The sequence below is a fragment of the Bidens hawaiensis genome, unplaced genomic scaffold (assembly GCF_021521415.1).
Source record: "Bidens hawaiensis isolate Kalapana, Puna unplaced genomic scaffold, B.hawaiensis_p1.1 tig00000820_1, whole genome shotgun sequence".
In the NCBI taxonomy this organism is placed as follows: domain Eukaryota; kingdom Viridiplantae; phylum Streptophyta; class Magnoliopsida; order Asterales; family Asteraceae; genus Bidens; species Bidens hawaiensis.
This window is the reverse complement of record NW_027491048.1, coordinates 3,909,266-3,928,690: the sequence shown is the minus strand read 5'-3', so window position 1 is coordinate 3,928,690 and position 19,425 is coordinate 3,909,266. Positions and strand designations below refer to the sequence as shown.

Here is a 19,425-nt window from a genome sequence, read left to right as displayed (position 1 = left end):
CTTCGGTATTTAGGCTAAGTGATCAATTTCCTGATATCTCAATTATACATATACAATAATGACAATGAAAGTTTCAATCAAAGAAGTGTTCTCGGGTACGTTTTTACATGCATATTTTTTTAATTAAGTTCATTTAAAAAATTATTTTATGATATAAATAAAATTAATTTATATATATATAGTATAGATATAAATATAGATGTAATACAATATATAATTATTTTCTTTACTTGTAATTTTATAATTTGAATAATATTATTATCTTAAAAATAATAATAAAAATGAATGAAAACCAAACCTATAGATATACGTTTTGTTTCAGTTTGATTAATCCAGTCTGTAGTCGTCTTCCTCAACGAAGCTGTAGCCTGCACTACACGCGAATCCACCATCTTATCTTTATTTATTTATTTATTTATTTATTTATTTAATCCCACAACCCAAATCATCAAAACCCTAATCAATGAATGAAACCACTTTAATTGAATGAACCAATTGAAAAAAGTAATGACCGGAAACGAGTTTCGATTCTTCTTGTCGTGTGACATCAATCTTCCAGTCACTTTCAGAATCGAAAAGCTTGAAGGTCATTTACCCAATTCCAATTCCTCTAATCCAGGTATTATATTTATATTAAATCAAACCCTAATTTGATATATTGTATCAGTTGATCATACATCGTGTAATTTGTTCAATTGTAAAATTTTGGGGGTTTCTTGAATATGCAGGGGAGATAGGTAATGGTGTAGATGAGAAAAAACCCGAGCTTTATGTCGAGTGTGCATTGTACATTGATGGTGCTCCATTTGGGCTGCCCATGAGAACAAGGTTACATTTTTCATTGTTTTTTTTATTTGTGTTCAGTTATTCACAACTTATAAGTCGGTAAACGAACCGAAAATTCAGTGAACTGTTGATGTCGGGAACAAATATTTTTGTTTGTTTAGTGAAACAAATGAACATGATCACATGTTTCGTTCGTTCATATATTTCCATTTATGTTCGTTTATTTATGTTTGTTCGTAAATGTCTGTTTGTCTGCTTATGTTCGTTCAACACATTTAACTGTGTAATTATATAATATTTAAAAATAATTAAGCATGCTTATGAACATATGTTCGATTGTGTTTGTTTATGGTCATGAACTGTTCATTTGAAATGTTAGTGAACGAACACAAACGTACACGAACATGAATATTTTTTAATGAACTAACATGAACAAGTAAATATGTTCGTGTTTGGTTAAAGTTAAATGAACGAACAGGAACATGCCCTAGTTCGTGTTCATGGAACATGCCCTAGTTCGTGTTCGTGGAACATGCCCTAGTTCGTGTTCGTTTGGTTAATTAGTGGACTAACAACTTTTGTTAATTAATGATGAAACTATTATGTTCAGGCTAGAATCTTCTGGTCCACCCTTTTGCTGGGGTGAACTCATTACATTGAGTACCAAATATCGAGACTTAACCGCCAACTCTCAACTTGCAGTAACTGTAAGTTATTACTTTCAGCGTATCTTTTTATGTCATTAGACTAATATTTTCTGATTGTAGGTTTGGGATGTTTCGTGTGGGAAAGATGAGAGTTTGGTTGGTGGGGCCACTATCCATTTTTTTAATGTGAAAAAACAACTCAAAACCGGGAAGCATAAACTTAGGCTTTGGAAAGGAAAAGAGGCAGACGGGTCGATTCACTCTACTACCCCTGGAAAGGTTTTGTAAACACATTACATTTTCATATTTATTAATTTATATGGTCGAGCTCTCACTAATTGCATGTTATTAATATGTGTAGGTTCCTAAAGAGGAACGAGGGGAATTGGAGCGTTTGGAGAAGATTGCTAACAAGTATGAACGAGGTCTAATTCAACGAGTCGATTGGTTGGACCGCCTTGCTTTTAAAGCTATGGAGAAGATTAAAGATCTTGAAAGCAGTAAAAATGGGAGTAATCATTTGTATGTGCTTGTAGATTTCTGCAGTTTTGAACATCGAGTTGTTTTACAGGTGTGAATTTTATAATTTGATAAATCATACACGAACTGTGTTTATTGTTTGTGACACTTGTGTTGTGACATTTTAGGAATCGGGGCCAAATTTATTAATACCAGCATCTATAACTTCAAGTAATGAACTGGTTACTGTGTGGGACCCAGAAGTGGGGAAAATCAACCCGTCTGAGCACAAACAGTTAAAGCTTGCTAGGAGTTTGAACCGTGGTATCATTGATAGAGATCTCAAGCCCAGCTCTACTGAACGGAAGTAAGTTTTCTTCATAATAGTTCATATTTCTATAACGCTTAGCTGTTTATTTTTATTATTATTATTATTATTATTGTTTTTGTATTCTTTCTACTTATTAGGTCAATACAAAGAATATTAAAGTACCCTCCGACACGAACTTTGAGTGGAGACGAGAGACAGTTATTGTGGAAGTTTCGTTTCTCGTTAATGTCAGAGAAACGTGCTTTAACAAAGTTTCTTCGATGTGTCGAGTGGAGTGATGTTCAGGTACATACCCCCCCATTCACACACACACACACACAAGTAACCAACATACTGATCTGTGTATCTATATATGAATCTTTTCACTGTTATAGGAAGCGAAGCAGGCGATTGAATTGATGGGAAGATGGGAAATGATTGATGTGTGTGATGCATTAGAGCTTTTATCTCCCGTTTTTGAGAGTGAAGATGTATATTTTCAACACATATGACATCACATGTTAAAGTTTAGTTTTGACTGGTTAAACGCTGATTTTGACTTATATCAACAGGTTCGGGCTCATGCAGTTCGTGTTCTTGAACGAGCCGATGATGAAGAGCTTCAATGCTATTTACTTCAACTGGTTCAAGCTATGAGGTTTGAACGCTCGGATAAATCTCGTCTTTCTCAGTTTCTCGTGCAGCGTTGTATGCCTCTGTAACATCTATAAAATTGAATTTGAATCTTAAAAATTACTTTCCAACATTCTGGAATCTGATATATTTTTTATTGAATTTGCAGCATTAACGAACATCGAGTTTGCTAGCTTCCTTAGATGGTATGTTGCTGTTGAACTTCACGACCCCGCATACGCAAAACGTTTTTATTGTACCTATGAAATGCTAGAAGAAAATATGATTAAGGTAAGATTCTGTTTGCATGTGGCAGCTGACATGGCAACGTGTTCACTTTACTTTTGATTTTACAGTTGGGAATGGGGGCATATGATAGTGGAGATGGTTTTAAATTATGGCAAAGTTTAGTCCGCCAAACCGAATTGACAGCTCAGCTTTGTTCAATAATGAGAGATGTAAGAAACGTAAGAGGCGGTACACAAAAGAAAATTGAAAAGCTTCGCCACCTTCTTTCGGGCCTTCTTAGTGAACTTACATACTTTGACGAGGTAATATATTCTCGAAGCTCCTAGATTCTAATGACGGACGTGACACTAAACTTCTTACATTTTTAGCCTATACGATCGCCTTTGGCGCCTACAGTTCTTATCACGGGGATCATTCCATCAGATTCATCAATATTCAAAAGTGCATTGCATCCTTTACGTCTTGCGTTTAGAACGTCTAGTGGTGGATGCTTAAAGATAATTTTCAAGAAAGGCGATGATCTTCGACAAGATCAATTGGTATGTATTTAACTTTTAAATTTATACTTTTTCTTTGTGGGCCCGACTAGAAAATTGATGTGTGTTTGGTTATTCTTGTAGGTTGTTCAAATGGTGTCACTTATGGACCGTTTGCTTAAATTGGAAAATCTTGATTTACATTTAACACCATACAGGGTGTTAGCCACAGGTCATGATGAAGGCATGATGGAATTCATACCGTCCAAGTCTCTAGCTCAGGTGGGGTTATTTTGGTCAATTGACACCTTGATTGAAGTATATATATATATATATATATATATATATATTTTTATTAAATAACCCTTTTAGTCCACTAGTTTAAGTTTGACCATTTTAGTCTAATAATTTCAGTTTCGTATCAATCAAATTCCAGCTCACTAATACAATCCAATTTTTCTGTTAACTTTCTATCAAAAGACCAAAATACCCTTGTATTGTTTGTATTAAATATAAAGTACTTTAATATATTTATTTCTAACTAGGTACTAAAGTATTTATTATTTTGAGTTTAACTAAGTAACACAAATAATCCAAGGGTATTTTGGTCTTTTAATAAAAAGTTAATAGAAAATTTGGATGGGGTTAGTGAGCTGGACTTTAATTGATAGAAAAATGAAACTGTTAGATTAAAGAAGTCAAATTTAAACTAATGGACTAAAAGGGTTGTTTCTGTCAAACCACAGGCACTGAAACAGTATTTTAGCTCTTTAATTTGATTTAATTTCTGCAGATTCTTTCGGAACATCGAAGTATTACAAGCTACTTGCAGAAGTGTCATCCGGATGAAGAGGGACCGTTTGGGATAACAGCCACGTGTCTTGAAACGTTTATTAAAAGTTGTGCAGGATACTCAGTGATCACATACATACTCGGCATTGGAGACAGGTTAAACTTAGAATTCATATTCCAATTCATACTAATTCTGCAAACCAAACACTCCCTTAACTTGCACTCATTGTTTTGCATGTGTAGACATCTGGATAATCTTTTACTTAGGGATGACGGCCGCCTTTTTCATGTTGATTTTGGTTATATTTTGGGTCGTGATCCAAAGCCGTTTCCTCCACCTATGAAGCTTTGCAAAGAAATGGTGGAGGCAATGGGTGGTGCAGAAAGGTATTATGATAATATATTATCATCATCATCATTATTATTATTATTATTATTAACCTTTTCATGATGCAACAAATAACAACTTTCTTTATTATTTTTCTGTAGCCAATATTATACAAGGTTTAAATCATATTGTTGCGAGGCGTATAACATTCTTCGTAAGTCAAGTAACTTAATTTTGAATCTCTTTCATCTAATGGCGGGTTCCAACATTCCCGATATAGCTTCTGATCCCGAAAAAGGCATTTTAAAGGTGCACTTTATCCCGTCTTTTGTATATTTTATTTTTGTGAATGTAATTATACTATAACTTGGATCTTTGTTAATTCTTGTAGCTTCAAGAGAAGCTTCGTTTGGACTTAGATGATGAAGAGTGCATACATTTCTTCCAGGATCTTATTAACGAGAGCGTTAGCGCGTTGTTTCCTCAAATGGTTGAGACAATTCATCGTTGGGCACAATATTGGAGATAATTATTGGTCATACACAGGTTTTGTTTGTCATTTGTTATATTGTTTTGTTAAAAGTATTTGTCTATTTTATTAATCCGTGTGTCGATTTTTCTTCAGGTTGCAATGGATCTTGTAAAAACAAATTTGTATAGGGTTGTAAATAATGCTCATATCTACGTGTGTTATCGGTTTAATTAGTTTGTAGAAGATGTTGGCATTTCATGATGGCTTAGATAGTAAAAACCAGGACTATACAAGGTTAGGGACGATTTCGATTTCTTTAATATTTTTTATTTTTATCGATTCCATAATGGTCGCTGTGGTATACATGTTTTCAATGTTTACCGGAAGGATAACACGTTTAGTTATTTGCTTAAAAATTATCTCCGTTTTTTTGTAAGTAATAAAATACTCTAAAAACACCCCTTTTAACGACCTCTCTGGTCCAACAATAGACCAAAAAGTAACATAAAACCGATAAATGATGTTCCGCTAACGAACACAACTAAACACTTAATTTTAAAAGTAAGGCATTCAAGTCAAGCAACTTGCTTTCTATGTTGTCATCGTCATCATCTCAACTTGACTAGGGTTCGGGCGTGTTCCGACCAAGGTTTAGGTGACTGTTTTTATCAAGAACCCGGAGTGGGAGTTAGTTTCATGATTTGCCTTCATTGGAGTGCCACTAGGAGAAGAAAACGAGACTTGTTGGTTTATTCGTGGTCTTCCACCGTAGTTGTGTCGTTAAAGGCCTGAAAAGAGTTGGTGCGCAAAGAGATGTTAATATACATTATTTTGAAGAATGGGAGAGAGATTGTGTGTGGCTAAGGTGGCGAAACAAAAATTTTAAGTGCTTGAGATTATCAATTTCATGTTAGTTATCAGCGGTAGAAAACTAAATAATAATAATAATAATGAATACATAAATAAAAATGCTAGAAAAAAATATATAGTCACGGAATAGTTTTATAACTAGTGTTTGGATCAAATACAAATTAAGTTAACGTGCTAATTGTGAGCAAGTGCGGACCTTCTTAGGGGCGAGCAGGGGTTGCGGCCTCTCCTGTTTTCAGGATTAGAATTAGCATCATCTTAAATTTTTCTTAATTTTTTCTCCAACGAAGCTCTTCAATGATGCCTTCACAGGATTGGGGAAGAAGACAATGAGTAATTTATCCTTTAGTTTGAATTCAAATATCTAACATTCAACTATTTTATTATTAAAATGGATGTGGTTTAGTCATTTTCAAGAAAACTGATGTAATTTTGCTTGCTTTTCATAATAGGTTCCATGTTCTACTTCTTTCTTCTTTAAATGTTTTTTTTTTTCTTTTAAATTATTTTTAATGTTTATTTATTAATCATATTTATAGCTTATTTGACTTTACTAAATGTAAATTTAAATTTACTTTAAAAAATGTGTATCATATATACATGTAGAGATACTATATCCTTCTACATTTTGTTGTTATAAAGATATGTAAGAACTGGTTATTTGTTTTTTATATATATGGCCTTTAATAAGTAAAATAACTTGTTGATTTATGTGTAAGAACTTAATATTTCTTCAAGTTCTGTCACTGATTGTGAGAATCAAGTAGTGTAATTACATACACAAGTAGAGTAGTTATATAATTACTATATGATGTAATTACATAATTACTTGTATATATAAGCACTTTACTTTACTTGACTCTCTCAATTAGCACGTTAATTTTATTTGTGTGTTAACTACTATAGTTAATCTTGTTACTAATTTACCAATTGTGCGAAGAGCGAGTTTGAGGTGAATCAGGCTCATCTCAATTTAAGCGAGCCAACAAACGAGCTCGTCTCGTCTCGTCTCGTCTCGTAATTAGTGGAGGTGAGTCAAAGGAGGTAGATGAACGAACACCCCAAGCAACATTTTAAAAACAAGTAGCTAGGAAAATGTTTAATTAATGGTTAACATGAATACGCGGGGTTGGGGTTATATTAATATAACCTCCTCCTCATATTCATTTATTATTTATTTCACATACTCTCCATTTATCTTCTCTCTCTTCGGTGGATCCATTACCAACAACAAACTCTAGTTTTCTCAGGTAAATCCAGATCCAGATCTTTCATTTCATCTCATCTCATCTCATCAGATCTCAACAGTTTTGTCATCTGGATTCATAATTTGTGTTCAGGTCATTATTTTATTTGCTAATTGCGTTAAAATTGCATGTAATTATGTGTTTTTTTATGTATTTGAATGACATCTGGATCATTTTGTAGCCTTGATTTGAAATTATACGATTGTGAGTGATGTTATTGGTTGAATTGGTGGAATTGGCGATTAGGTTTACGCATTTTTAGGTTTTTGTGATCCGATCTGATTACTGTTTTATAAACTTCAATCAGATCTGTTTTACGGATCGTATCCGATCTGATTGACTGTTTTATAAACTTTATGTTGCTCATGTTTAATAATTTCATTATGCCTGCTAAGTTTGAATTTAGGATCTGATTATGAATATTAAGTTTATGTTTAATTACCCTTTTAAAGATTTTAATATGCTGCTGTTTGATCTGCATGTTATATACAGTCTTCTGTTGGGATTTTAATACTGTTTTTAACGGTAAATCAGTGAATTTTTGGAGATTCTTTTGATCTACACTAGTTTTATATATAATCAAATAATAAACTAATAAAGTATGTCAGATGTGATGGATTAGTTTACATTCTGGAAATTGCCACACCGAAAGTTTTAGTTGCGATTTGACTGTTTTTCTAGATCTGACGGTGTTGATTAAGTGGTGTTGTTGACTGTAGGGATCCTCGCTAGCAAGAGGATAGGATGGGGCTAACTTTCACCAAGCTCTTTAGCCGGCTCTTTGCCAAGAAAGAGATGCGTATATTGATGGTTGGTCTCGATGCAGCTGGTAAGACTACCATCTTGTACAAGCTCAAGCTCGGTGAGATCGTCACCACTATCCCTACCATAGGTACATCATTTCTGTAACAACCTACACATTATCGTTTGAGTTCATATAAGCAAAGTTAGAAGTTAAATAGCTAATGAGGTTATTCGTTGCAGGTTTTAATGTCGAGACTGTCGAGTACAAGAACATTAGCTTCACTGTGTGGGATGTCGGGGGTCAAGACAAGGTAGATATTCTTTTTACTATATAAAAAAATATATGTTACAAGGAAAACTCTAAATTTGTTTTGGTTGAATGTTATATAATTTCTTGTATACATGTGTTTGATACGTAGATCCGTCCCCTATGGAGGCATTACTTCCAGAACACTCAAGGTCTTATCTTTGTGGTTGATAGCAATGATAGGGACAGAGTTGTTGAAGCTAGAGATGAGTTGCACAGGATGTTGAATGAGGCAAGTTACTTTTTTTTAATATTTCACTTTATTTTGTTGCTACTTTTAAGTGTTATATGATTATTTGAATGTTATTGTTTACTTCTTTATGCCAGGATGAGTTGAGAGATGCAGTTCTTCTTGTATTTGCTAACAAACAAGATCTCCCGAATGCAATGAATGCTGCTGAAATCACTGATAAGCTCGGTCTTCACTCCCTTCGACAACGCCACTGGTAATACAGATTAAAAGCTTTTATCCTAATGAAACATGATATTATTATTATTATTTCAATTTAGTTTAAACATGCTCATCTTTATCTTTTGTTCAGGTACATCCAGAGCACTTGCGCAACCTCTGGAGAGGGACTTTATGAAGGACTTGATTGGCTTTCCAACAACATAGCAAACAAGGCGAGTAGTACTACAATTGTGAGACCTTAAAACATGTTTGTTTGTCTACCAGTATGTTAATTGTATGGCATTTTTGTTGCAGGCATGAGGCAGACGGTTGATTATGTGTCCATTTCGTATTACTCTTTTATTCAATCGTTTTCATATTGCATGTTCTCTAATTGTGTTGTAATCAGATGAATTTTGTGATAATAGCTCGGATCGTGCATGCTACACTCGGCAAAATAAGTATTTGGTATTATACATGATTTTGGTTATATGAAATCATCTTTGAACTTTCAAATATTTGAAAACCGAGGTGTCTTAACTCTTATGTGTTGAACCCGTCAATATATTTGACTAAGCGAAGATAATATTTACATGACCTTCTGCATTTTGAACCCACTAATGCAGTAATTGGTCCGGTTTCCTGTTAAAAACCAGTAATAAGTGACTCGAAGATAGGTTGTTATTGAACTATGGTCTGTTATTTTTTTCATAGTTGTTTGTTACTGAGAATTCGTTGGATGTTCATTGATAAAGATTGCCCTGGTTTGTTCACTCATTGTTCATTGGCCATGAAGAACCTTAAGTTAACCTGCAAATTGCTGTAATGACAAAAAACAAGTAATGTCTTATTACTTCATACACCTTTTAATGACCTTGGTTATCCACGTAGTAATTTTGGTTTATTTGTTTGGCCTAAGCTTCATATTTAAATCAAGGAAAATTGGTTTTTATTGGTCCAACTATTTCATATTTGTCGGCGCTGGTCTCAACTTTCATTTTGGCTGGCAACTGTCTCAACTTTTACATACGTTTCTTCCATCAGTCCGCGACTAACGGAATGCTAACTCCGTTATGTAAATGACGATGTGTCCGTCCTAGTTAAAATCATGTGACATGGCAGCCCACGTGGACCTTATGTTACCTTAATAATTTGACTCCTTTTGGAAACTAGGGTTTATGCTTCACGTTGTTCAATTGGTTTTGATAAATTAGGTTTAACATTAACACTAGAATCAGCTAAGCCGAATGTTTTAGCCGGTGAATCGGAATCGAAATCAGAAATTGTTATCATTACCGGAATATGTTTCTTCCGATTCCGATGAATTCGGATCCAGTGCAGCTACCGGTTTCAGTATTATTATTCTTAGCTTTCTTCACATATTTTCCAAAGGCTGCCAGAGACAGCGTCAGACGATTACTCTTCGCCAGCGGCGGCGTGGATACCATTTTGGATTCATCTCCTTTAACTGATTTGGAATGTATTGGTACGGAAGAGATATGTTGGAATGCATTGGTACGAAAGAGATAGGTTTGATGTTACGGTCAACGACGGCGAGTGGTGAATTGGAATCTGACTTGGTATCGGCGCCTGTCTCTTCGTCTTTCGATGAAGGTGGATCTGGATACGTCCGGCTTGGCTTGGTTGATTCTACGTGTACCTTATGTGACATTGGGGATTTTAAAATGTTAAGTATGATACACAGACATAAGATCCACGTAGGCTACCATGTCCATGATTTTGACAACTAGGACGGACACATCAGCATTTACATAACGGAGCTGATACTCCATTAGTCGCGGACTGGTGGAAGAAATGTATGTGAAAGTTGAAACCGTTGCCAACCAAAATGAAAGTTGGGACCCGCGCCAACAAAAATAAAATAGTTGGGATCAATAAAAATCAATTTCATTAAATCAATGAGAGTACTTGCTTAGAACAATTTTCACAATTGAGCTTCTTAGATATTTGTTATTGGAGTTTGTAGTGCGGTCAACTGCTACTTCATTATAACCGTCTGAATGTTAAATAACAAAAATTAACCAAGTTGTGACTTATGCATTCACCGTATCCTTCGAAAGGGGTTTGATGACAAAATTCTGTTGTCAACTTGCTCTTTATTCATACGAAAATAATAGCATGTCATTAACATACAAGTCAGATGATTACTTATTTTGTTGGACTATCAAATCTTCCATACATAAAAGTTTCTAACTGGTGTGAGCCTACACAAGAACATCTTCCATATCATCATTCACTATTTAAAAATGCAAATTTTAGATTTACATGTTGAACCACATGTCATTTACATCTAAAAATTGATTAAACTAAAAGCATCGAAAATGCTTTTACTATTTAATTACTATTTAATAAATAAATGAATAGTTAACCATGAAAAGAAAATTCTAGCATCATGTTGAATTTTCTATCAAGAAATTAAAATACTTGTCAATAATCAAGTCCAAATCACAAAAATGGTACAAATCAGATGCCTCCAGAAATCCAATTTTGACCATTTGAGGGACCAACAATCTTTGAAAAATATGCTCATTTAGCATCTAAAATTCTAAGGTCTGGACTTCTTTAATAAGAGAATATTAGGTTTATAAAGAACATTATAACCTCAAATACCACTATTGTGTTTTTTGGTTGTCAAGAAGAAGCAAACACTCATATTTAAACGCGTTTGAATATTAACTTTTGAATGATCTACCTTATGTCAGAATTCGAACTATGATCTTCTCTTTAAAACGTGTTTGATATTAACTATCACGAATTTGATTATTTGAATGATCCGTTCGGAAAAATCTTTTTTATGCATAACTAAAAACAAAATTACCGTATGTGGGACCGCCCATTCCACATTTCCACCTATTCTATTGCAACACACATTCTTTTAAACATTTATATTCTCAATTTATTGCTAAGGAAAAGCACCGACACGTTGTCTCCTCCATATTTTGATGTCTTTCTTTTTCATGAAAGTTTCCATCTTATTGAAATATCAAATTTAATGTAATATACTACTAATACATTTCTTTTTATACCTAATGCAACCCATTATAGCTCAACTTTGTCAGATCCAGTATTCAAAATATCTCACCAGAATTCGGTTTAATCAACTAATCTAGATGCTCGGGTTGGGTCTCGTTTTCCTAGTTGTTAGGTGCAACCATCTTAATTAAATAAAACTTGTTGGAAATTTGTACCTCAAAAGAGTGAAATTCGTTTTTGGATTAATGTATTTCGTGTATAATGAATTAATGATATCAATAAACAGATATGTCAGAAAATTATTCAAAGAGTGAGATGTTGTAATCTGTAAAATTCGAATGAATTTTGATGATGATATTAGACCAAGTGATGTCCTTATATAGGTGTTGAATCGACATCAAGATTGATGTGAAACGTCGTCACTGTTCTAAAGACAGTTATAACAGTTTACCATTTACACTGGGTACTACAAAACTGTACAGCAGACCCACCAGCTACCGAAATTCCGCAGCTGCTATCGATCTTTAGTATACCGGAGTCAAAAGTCACAACCGGCCTTCTCTGACACTAAGGGTGGCAAACCCAACCCAAAAGGGTTGTTTTGGGTCAAGATGGATAAACTTTAAAAGTTAAATGGGTTAGGATGGATTAAAAAAATTCTTCATGTGAGTCAGGATGGGTTGGAAATATACAAGTGAGTTTCATTTATAGGTTAAAATGAGTCAAAACAAAATATCCAAGTTATCCAAAATTTATCTATTTCAAAATACCCAAACTATCACGTGCGAAACAAAACTCATCCGAAACCCAAAAAACGATCAAAACGAAACAAAAACCCCGAACTGACTAAAACGAAACTGAACCGAAATAGAAAAACGACCAAAACAATAAAAAAACGAAATGAAACCGAAAAACTGACAAAAGCGAAACAAAAAAAGTGAAATGCAACCGAAAAGCTAACCAAAACTAAACAAAAACACCGAATCGACCAAACCGAAACAAAACTGAAACGAAATAGAAAACCGACCAAAACGAAACAAAAAAACCGATATGAAACCGAAAAGTTGACCAAAATGAAACAAAAAAAAGCGAAATGCAACTGAAAAGAGGACCAAAACAAAACAAAAACACCGAACCGACCAAAATGAAAGAAAAAAACCGATATGAAATCGAAAGTTGATCAAAACGAAACAAAAAAAAACGAAATGCAACTGAAAAGCGGACCAAAACAAAACAAAAACACCGAACCGACCAAAATGAAACAAAAAAACCGATATGAAATCGAAAAGTTGATCAAAACGAAACAACAAAAAAAAAACGAAATGCAATTGAAAAGCGGACCAAAACAAAACAAAAACACCGAACCGACCAAAACGAAACAAAAACACCGAATCGACCGAAACAAAACAAACAAACCAAAACGAAACTGAATCGAAATTGAAAAAAGACCAAAACGAAACAAAAAAAAAAGCGAAATGCAACTGAAACCTGACCAAAACAAAACAAAAACACTGAACCGACCAAAGCGAAACAAACAAACCGAAACGAAACTGAACCGAAATAGAAAAACGACCGAAACGAAATAAAAAAACCGAATTGAAACTAAAAAACTGACCAAAAGGAAACATAAAAAAACTAAATGCAATTTAAAAACCGGACCAAAACGAATCAAAAACACCGAACTGACAAACGAAACAACAAAACTGAAACGAAACTAAACCGAAATAGAAAAAAGACCAAACGATACAAAAAAACCGATATGAAACCGAAAAACTGACCAAAACGAGACGAAAAAAAGCGAAAGGCAATCAGAAAGCTTATCAAAACAAAACAAAAAAACTGAAACGTAGCCGACCAGAATCGAAACGAAACAAAAAAAAAACAAAATGAAACCGAAAAAACTGACTAAAACAAAACAACACTCAGGGATGGCGATGGGTCGGGTTTGGGTCAGGTTTAGGTATTCCCAAACCCATACCCGGTTATGAAAGTCCATCACAAACCCGTCCCAAACCCGTCGGGTTTTAATCGGGTAATTACCCATCGGGTTTCGGGTTTTCCCATCGGGTTTCTTATCGGGTTTTGATAAATACCCGTAAGCTATATCTGTCTCAAAACCCGCTAGGTTTCTACCGGGTTTTGACAATATATAACTACTCGATTACAAAGATTGTTACCAGAAAGATAAAATGTCTCAAATAGTTAATATAAACAAGTTACGATAAATAATATATTTGGAATATATTATATATATAATATAGTAAGCTATATCGGGTACATCGGGTATATAATCGGGTAAATGGGTTTATGTTATCGGGTAATTGGGTCGGGTAATCGGGTATATTAGAAATCCCAAACCCGTCCCAAACCATAATGGGTCGGGTATTACCCGTCCCATTTATGTCGGGTTTCGGGTTTTCCCATCGGGTTCGGGTTTCATTGCCATCCCTAACAACACTGAAATCGAAACCGAAACCATTGAAACCGAGCAGATATCGAAACCGACCGAAATGAAAAAAACAAAAACAAAACCGAACCGAAAAACTCGAAATTGAACTGGAACAAAAAGTTTTTTTTTTTTTATGAACGAGGAGGATGGGGGAAACACTTTAGTTATTTTACATTTTGCGTTTTCTATTTATATTTGGAGTTATTATTTTTTTAATAGTTTTTTTGAATATTTTTTTGAGGGGTTTTTAAAACCCTTTGTATGTCAACATTCATTTGGGTCAAAATAGGTTAGTTTTATCCATATTTACCCATATCCATCATAACCCTCTATATTAAAAATCCATCCTGACCCATACCCATCCTGACCCGTCACCCATATCCAACCCAACCCACTCCTATTGCCACCTCTAACCGACACTAATGAAGTTCACAGACACCACCGACATGTAGATTACTACTTAACAACAGTATCATAAAAGATCATTTTGATGTAACATTTTGTCATCCATCCATGTCGGTCTTACGCATTTTGAATAAAGTAGCTTTAAGGCAGCTTTTTACCATAAATGTGGATCATTTGTCATCTAAACAACTTTTTTGTTAACCGGTACAACCCAGCTATTGGCTTTGCCCTTGGACGTCGCATGGTCTAACCCTTTCATCCTGCCAAGGTGTTGTCGATGCCTGCCAAGGACCTTGGGACCCCCTCATAATATATTAAGGTTCTTAATATCAAAGTTACAATAGTATTTTGACTAGTGTGTAGGGCACACCTCATAAATCCAAACTTTGTAATAATGTATATTGTGTTTTCTCATTTAGTCTACATGTAATTCCAATTACTCAAATAGCTTGATGATATAAAATCACCAACAGTTATTTTAGCACAATTGACTTATTAACTGTTTTTGTCCATGTTATCTTATTCATATTTAACAAACCTTTATATATTTTGCTGAGGTTAAAGATAAAATGGAAAAATATTGGAGAATGAGGAAGTAAGAATCACTAGAGATAGAAATGATGAATTTATAGCTTAATAATATAAGAGTTGAATAAAGAAAATATAATAATAATAAACTATATATCAAACTTTAATATTTTCTAAAACCTAAATACATGTCGTATTAGCATGTTTATTATACATATCATGTTCAGTTGACCTATTTAGTAAACAGATTATGTTTACTAATAATCTCATTACTTTAAAGGTACTTTGGTTTGGCCCTTCGATAGGTCACAGTTAGACTGGTAACACTGTCACTGACGGTTCAATTTTCATATTTGATTTGTACTACCCGATCAACATTGGCTTCGGTTTGGAATGTGATTGGTCGGATAGTTTTTAAAGGCCAAACACCACCACATACACATTCACGGAGTTTGAAACTTAAGGTAAATGATCAGGTGGCACACAGCTTATTTGGTTGCATCAACATATGCTCATAGATAAGTCCGAGCAAAAGGTTTTCTTGTATAAATGAGAGTAACCTAATATTATGGGTCGTCGTTTTCTCATCGGCCAGCATTTACCCGCCACAAAACAAATGGTGGGCCCCACCATTTGGGTAATGTTCGTACATCGGACCGACCACCGCTCTTTTTCCTACATTCATTCATATAGTAAATTAAAATCATATAGCATTTATATTTCCATGCAATTTAACTGTTATACACTTATTATACACCTATTATTAAATGTAGGACAACACGATCATCAAAAATCAATTTCAAAACTTAACTTTTTCACTCAATTTTCATTGTTTTTAGTTTTTTACAGTAATTTTATTTCCTTTGTGAAACATTTCTTTGCTAATTAATAAAATTTAATCCATATTTATGTCTTTTCTTATTGAATATTTAAGTCATTTATTTTATTTCACAAAATAAGCTTATATCTTGTATCGTGATTACCACTTTATACGTATCTGGATGCAAATCAATGCCATAATTAAATACATTCTTTTCTTTAGGAAACACATATACAAAAGAATTATAATAATTAAGTAGAAAAATTAAATTCGGTAACATAACATAGTTACAAAAATAAATCACAATCAAAAGTTTACAAATAAACTAAAATTAATCCAAAAAATCTGTCATAACATACTTTCCTAAATCCTAATAAACATACAGCTAATCAAAACATTAATACAAATAAACAATGATTTACATAATATAAAATTTTGATAATCCAAGGGTAATAGGGTAAATTCCGAGGTAAAAATATAAAAAGAGAAAGATCTGGTGAATCGAGGGTGGCGTGTTTGGTGGGACCCACAGTCTACGTATTTACCCGCCTTTACTTTTTTTCCTGTCTGTCTGTTCCACTGTCACCATAAAAATACGTTATAAGACACAACAACAACAATAATATTAAGAACAACAATAATATTAAGAACAATAATAATACGAAGAAACACTAATCGGCCCCGGGCAGATTACGGATAATCTGGGGGTTAAATAGATGTTTCCTACGAGGGTTAGTTCCGGCAAAGATGGTTGTTCTGATGACCTGCAAAACAGACACCGTGAGCTCGTCACTGAGAAGGGGGGTACCTCATTGTGACCACCTTCCGGCGTGAGAATCAGACTAGATTGTTCTTGAATATAAGTGTATATTAAGAGAAATAGCTAGTGAGAAGATGATGATACCGTTCCAAGGTGTTGGAGTATTTATAGCCGAAGGTAGGTTTCCAAGTAGGTACAGCCGACTGAATAGTATTCCTGTTCTACCAACTGTGGGCTACGCACGTGCCATGCTGATGGTTGGTGGGTAGGCAGCGGCTGATAGTGACCAGGCCGGCTGTGTACTATTCCTTTTCCACCAACTGCAGGCTATGGACGTGCCCTGACAGGGGTTGGTGAGTAGGCAGCGGCTGATAGTGACTTTAAGTACTAGAGCGTGCTGCCCGTCGTACTGTTGTCAGTGAGCTGTCGCAGCTTTGGTCAGTTCTTTTGTCCATACCTTGGCAGGTGCAGTACAAAAGATCCTCCAGTATCGTACGAACTGGCTCATTTGGGCGGGAGTATTCCCGGCTTGCTCATTCCCTCTTCAGGTGACACTGAATTATTTGAGAGTTAGTGCCTTGTGCGTGTAGCCTTGCTGCGCGGGTAGCCTTCCCTGATGGCTAGTATCCGTAGCTGCGGGAACAGGCGGAGTACGTCACCATTGGGAGGCTTTTCCTACGGGAACAGCTTGCGTACTGCGCGTAAGGACGTCGCGTCTCTGAGCATGGTTGGTCCTGCGGATCCAGTTGGTCTTTGCGCAGACGTCCCTCAGGAGTCTTGCGAGTTCAACTGTGCAGACGTCTCTTCGAGGAGTCTTGCGGGTCCAACTGCGCAGACGTCCCTGTTTAAGGTGAGTCTTGCGGGTCCAACCGCGCAGACGTCCCTGTTGAAGGTGAGTCTTGCGGGTCCAACCGCGCAGACGTCCCTGTTCAAGGTGAGTCTTGCGGGTCCAACTGGGCTCTGCTGGGACCTACCTCTTCAAGTCCCCCCAGTCCAATGTTCTTCTCATGAATTGTTAATAAGTGAGTGAACTTTTGGACTTAAGCAAGGGGTTTTGAAAAGGGTTTAGTTTTAAGGTTTTCCATGGGGATTCTTCCCGCGGAAGTCCTAATGTCACGTGCAGAAATTCCCGACTTTTCTGCTTGATCTTTGGGTATGATGCGAGTAGGTCTGTAACCTCCTCGCAAGTCAGGAGCGTTGAGTTCCACTTGTGTAGATTCTCTATGAGGTTTTGGTAGTTTTGAACATAGTGATCAATTATGTTAAACAACCAATTCCATCTTGGAGCTTCAAACAATCTAGTTCTCAACGTTCCCGCTATGCGGGGATGTTATTTCCGTTTCCGTAAGCATGGTCCAGAAGATCCTTCTTGGTTTCAATTCCCTGCGGAGTGCTAAGTATGTGAAGGGTTTTGCCTTGACACTGTACCCGCACTCGTCTTATAGTTACTTTACTTCCAAGGTATTCCTGGCGTCAATTCCCTGCAGGTGCTAAGTATGTGAAGGGTTTTGCCTTGACACTGTACCCGCACCCGTCTTATAGTTACTTGGTTGCCGAGGTATTCTTGGCTTCAATTCCCTGCAGGTGCTAAGTATGTGAAGGGTTTTGCCTTGACACTGTACACACACCTGTCTTATAGTTACTTGGTTGCCAAGGTAAGGGGCATAGTCCCGCTTACTTTTGAATCTTTTTGAAATTCGAAAAGTTGGTGAAAGGATAAGAACAGTCCAACTGTTGAAGGGACGTCAGCGTGGTCTGACGGTTTCTTCTGACAGTTTCAGGACGTGCATGAAGTTATGGCGACGTGACAGTATATGGTCATTCCAGACGCTTTTTCAGGCGCGTGGGCGCGAGTTTTCGGGCGCGTGGCCGCGAAGTTTACGGCGCACGTCCTGTCGACAGCTGTTGTCAGCTTGGTTTTTCCACGTGTCATAGTTTCATTGCACCTGCGCTTTTCCGTCTCTCCCGCATTAAATTCATCGCATTCATTACGATGAGTATATAAAGGGAGGAGAGGATGCATCTCAATTCACAGTTTCACTTATTCTAAGCGATTTCCGGCGAATACTCTAACTTTTGTCGAGCATTCTCCTGAAATCGTTCTTCTTTCCATCCTCCAAAACATGTCTTCTACTCATGATCTTGAAGTTACTGCTGAAGAGTCGGACGTGTATTCCAAGAACCTGACTTCCACTTCTGATAAGGACGATAAGAGTACTGCTGGCGAGTGCCAGTGTGCTCTTCCCGTCGACCAGTATCAGTACATCGTCAGGAAGTTCCTGCTCGAGCCTTTCGAGCCTGAGTTCCCTGAGCCTCACCAGACGGTGTACGATGCCCCCAAGGGCAAAATAGGGGTGTATGCTGCATTCTTCATCTATGGGAATCTCAGGTTCCCATTGACGAAGTTTGTATACCGTGTTCTGGAGAGACACGGTGTGCACCTGACGGAGGTACACCTAATGGCGATCGCCAAGATCCGCCATTTTGAATGGGTGTGCCTCATTCTGGGTGTGGAGCCCCGCGTCGACCGCCTGATGACCTTCTATTCCTGGAGGTGCATCCAGGGCTGGTATACCTTGGTCAATCGGATCAAGGGTTTGAAGATCTGCGCTACCGAGCGCAGTCTTCGTTCTTGGAAGCGGGAGTTTTTCTATGTCTCCGCTCGCGTCGTCCCCATTGCGATGACGTTTAAGAACGGGAGGGCGCTCCCTAGCCTTCACGCCTCCAATTACCAAGAGGCGGAATGGTTCGCCAAGAT

At 36.2% G+C, this 19,425-nt stretch overlaps 2 protein-coding genes across 2 annotated transcripts; both read left to right on the top strand.

Moving 5' to 3' along the window:
• The first annotated feature begins 315 nt into the window (after positions 1-315).
• On the top strand, positions 316-5,439 carry LOC143542747 (phosphatidylinositol 3-kinase, root isoform-like). The gene is made up of 17 exons (XM_077035271.1): positions 316-619; positions 729-828; positions 1,397-1,493; positions 1,554-1,712; positions 1,795-2,004; positions 2,081-2,259; positions 2,361-2,508; positions 2,598-2,693; positions 2,775-2,910; positions 3,005-3,126; positions 3,192-3,386; positions 3,453-3,623; positions 3,705-3,842; positions 4,354-4,508; positions 4,596-4,739; positions 4,842-4,989; positions 5,072-5,439. The coding sequence occupies exons 1-17, from the start codon at positions 487-489 to the stop codon at positions 5,207-5,209; spliced, it is 2,469 nt and encodes an 822-aa protein (XP_076891386.1). The 5' UTR covers positions 316-486; the 3' UTR covers positions 5,210-5,439.
• A 2,485-nt stretch (positions 5,440-7,924) lies between these two features.
• Positions 7,925-9,052, top strand: LOC143542737 (ADP-ribosylation factor 2). The gene is made up of 6 exons (XM_077035265.1): positions 7,925-8,161; positions 8,254-8,324; positions 8,433-8,552; positions 8,648-8,766; positions 8,863-8,944; positions 9,027-9,052. The coding sequence occupies exons 1-6, from the start codon at positions 8,014-8,016 to the stop codon at positions 9,030-9,032; spliced, it is 546 nt and encodes a 181-aa protein (XP_076891380.1). The 5' UTR covers positions 7,925-8,013; the 3' UTR covers positions 9,033-9,052.
• The last annotated feature ends 10,373 nt before the right edge of the window (positions 9,053-19,425 follow it).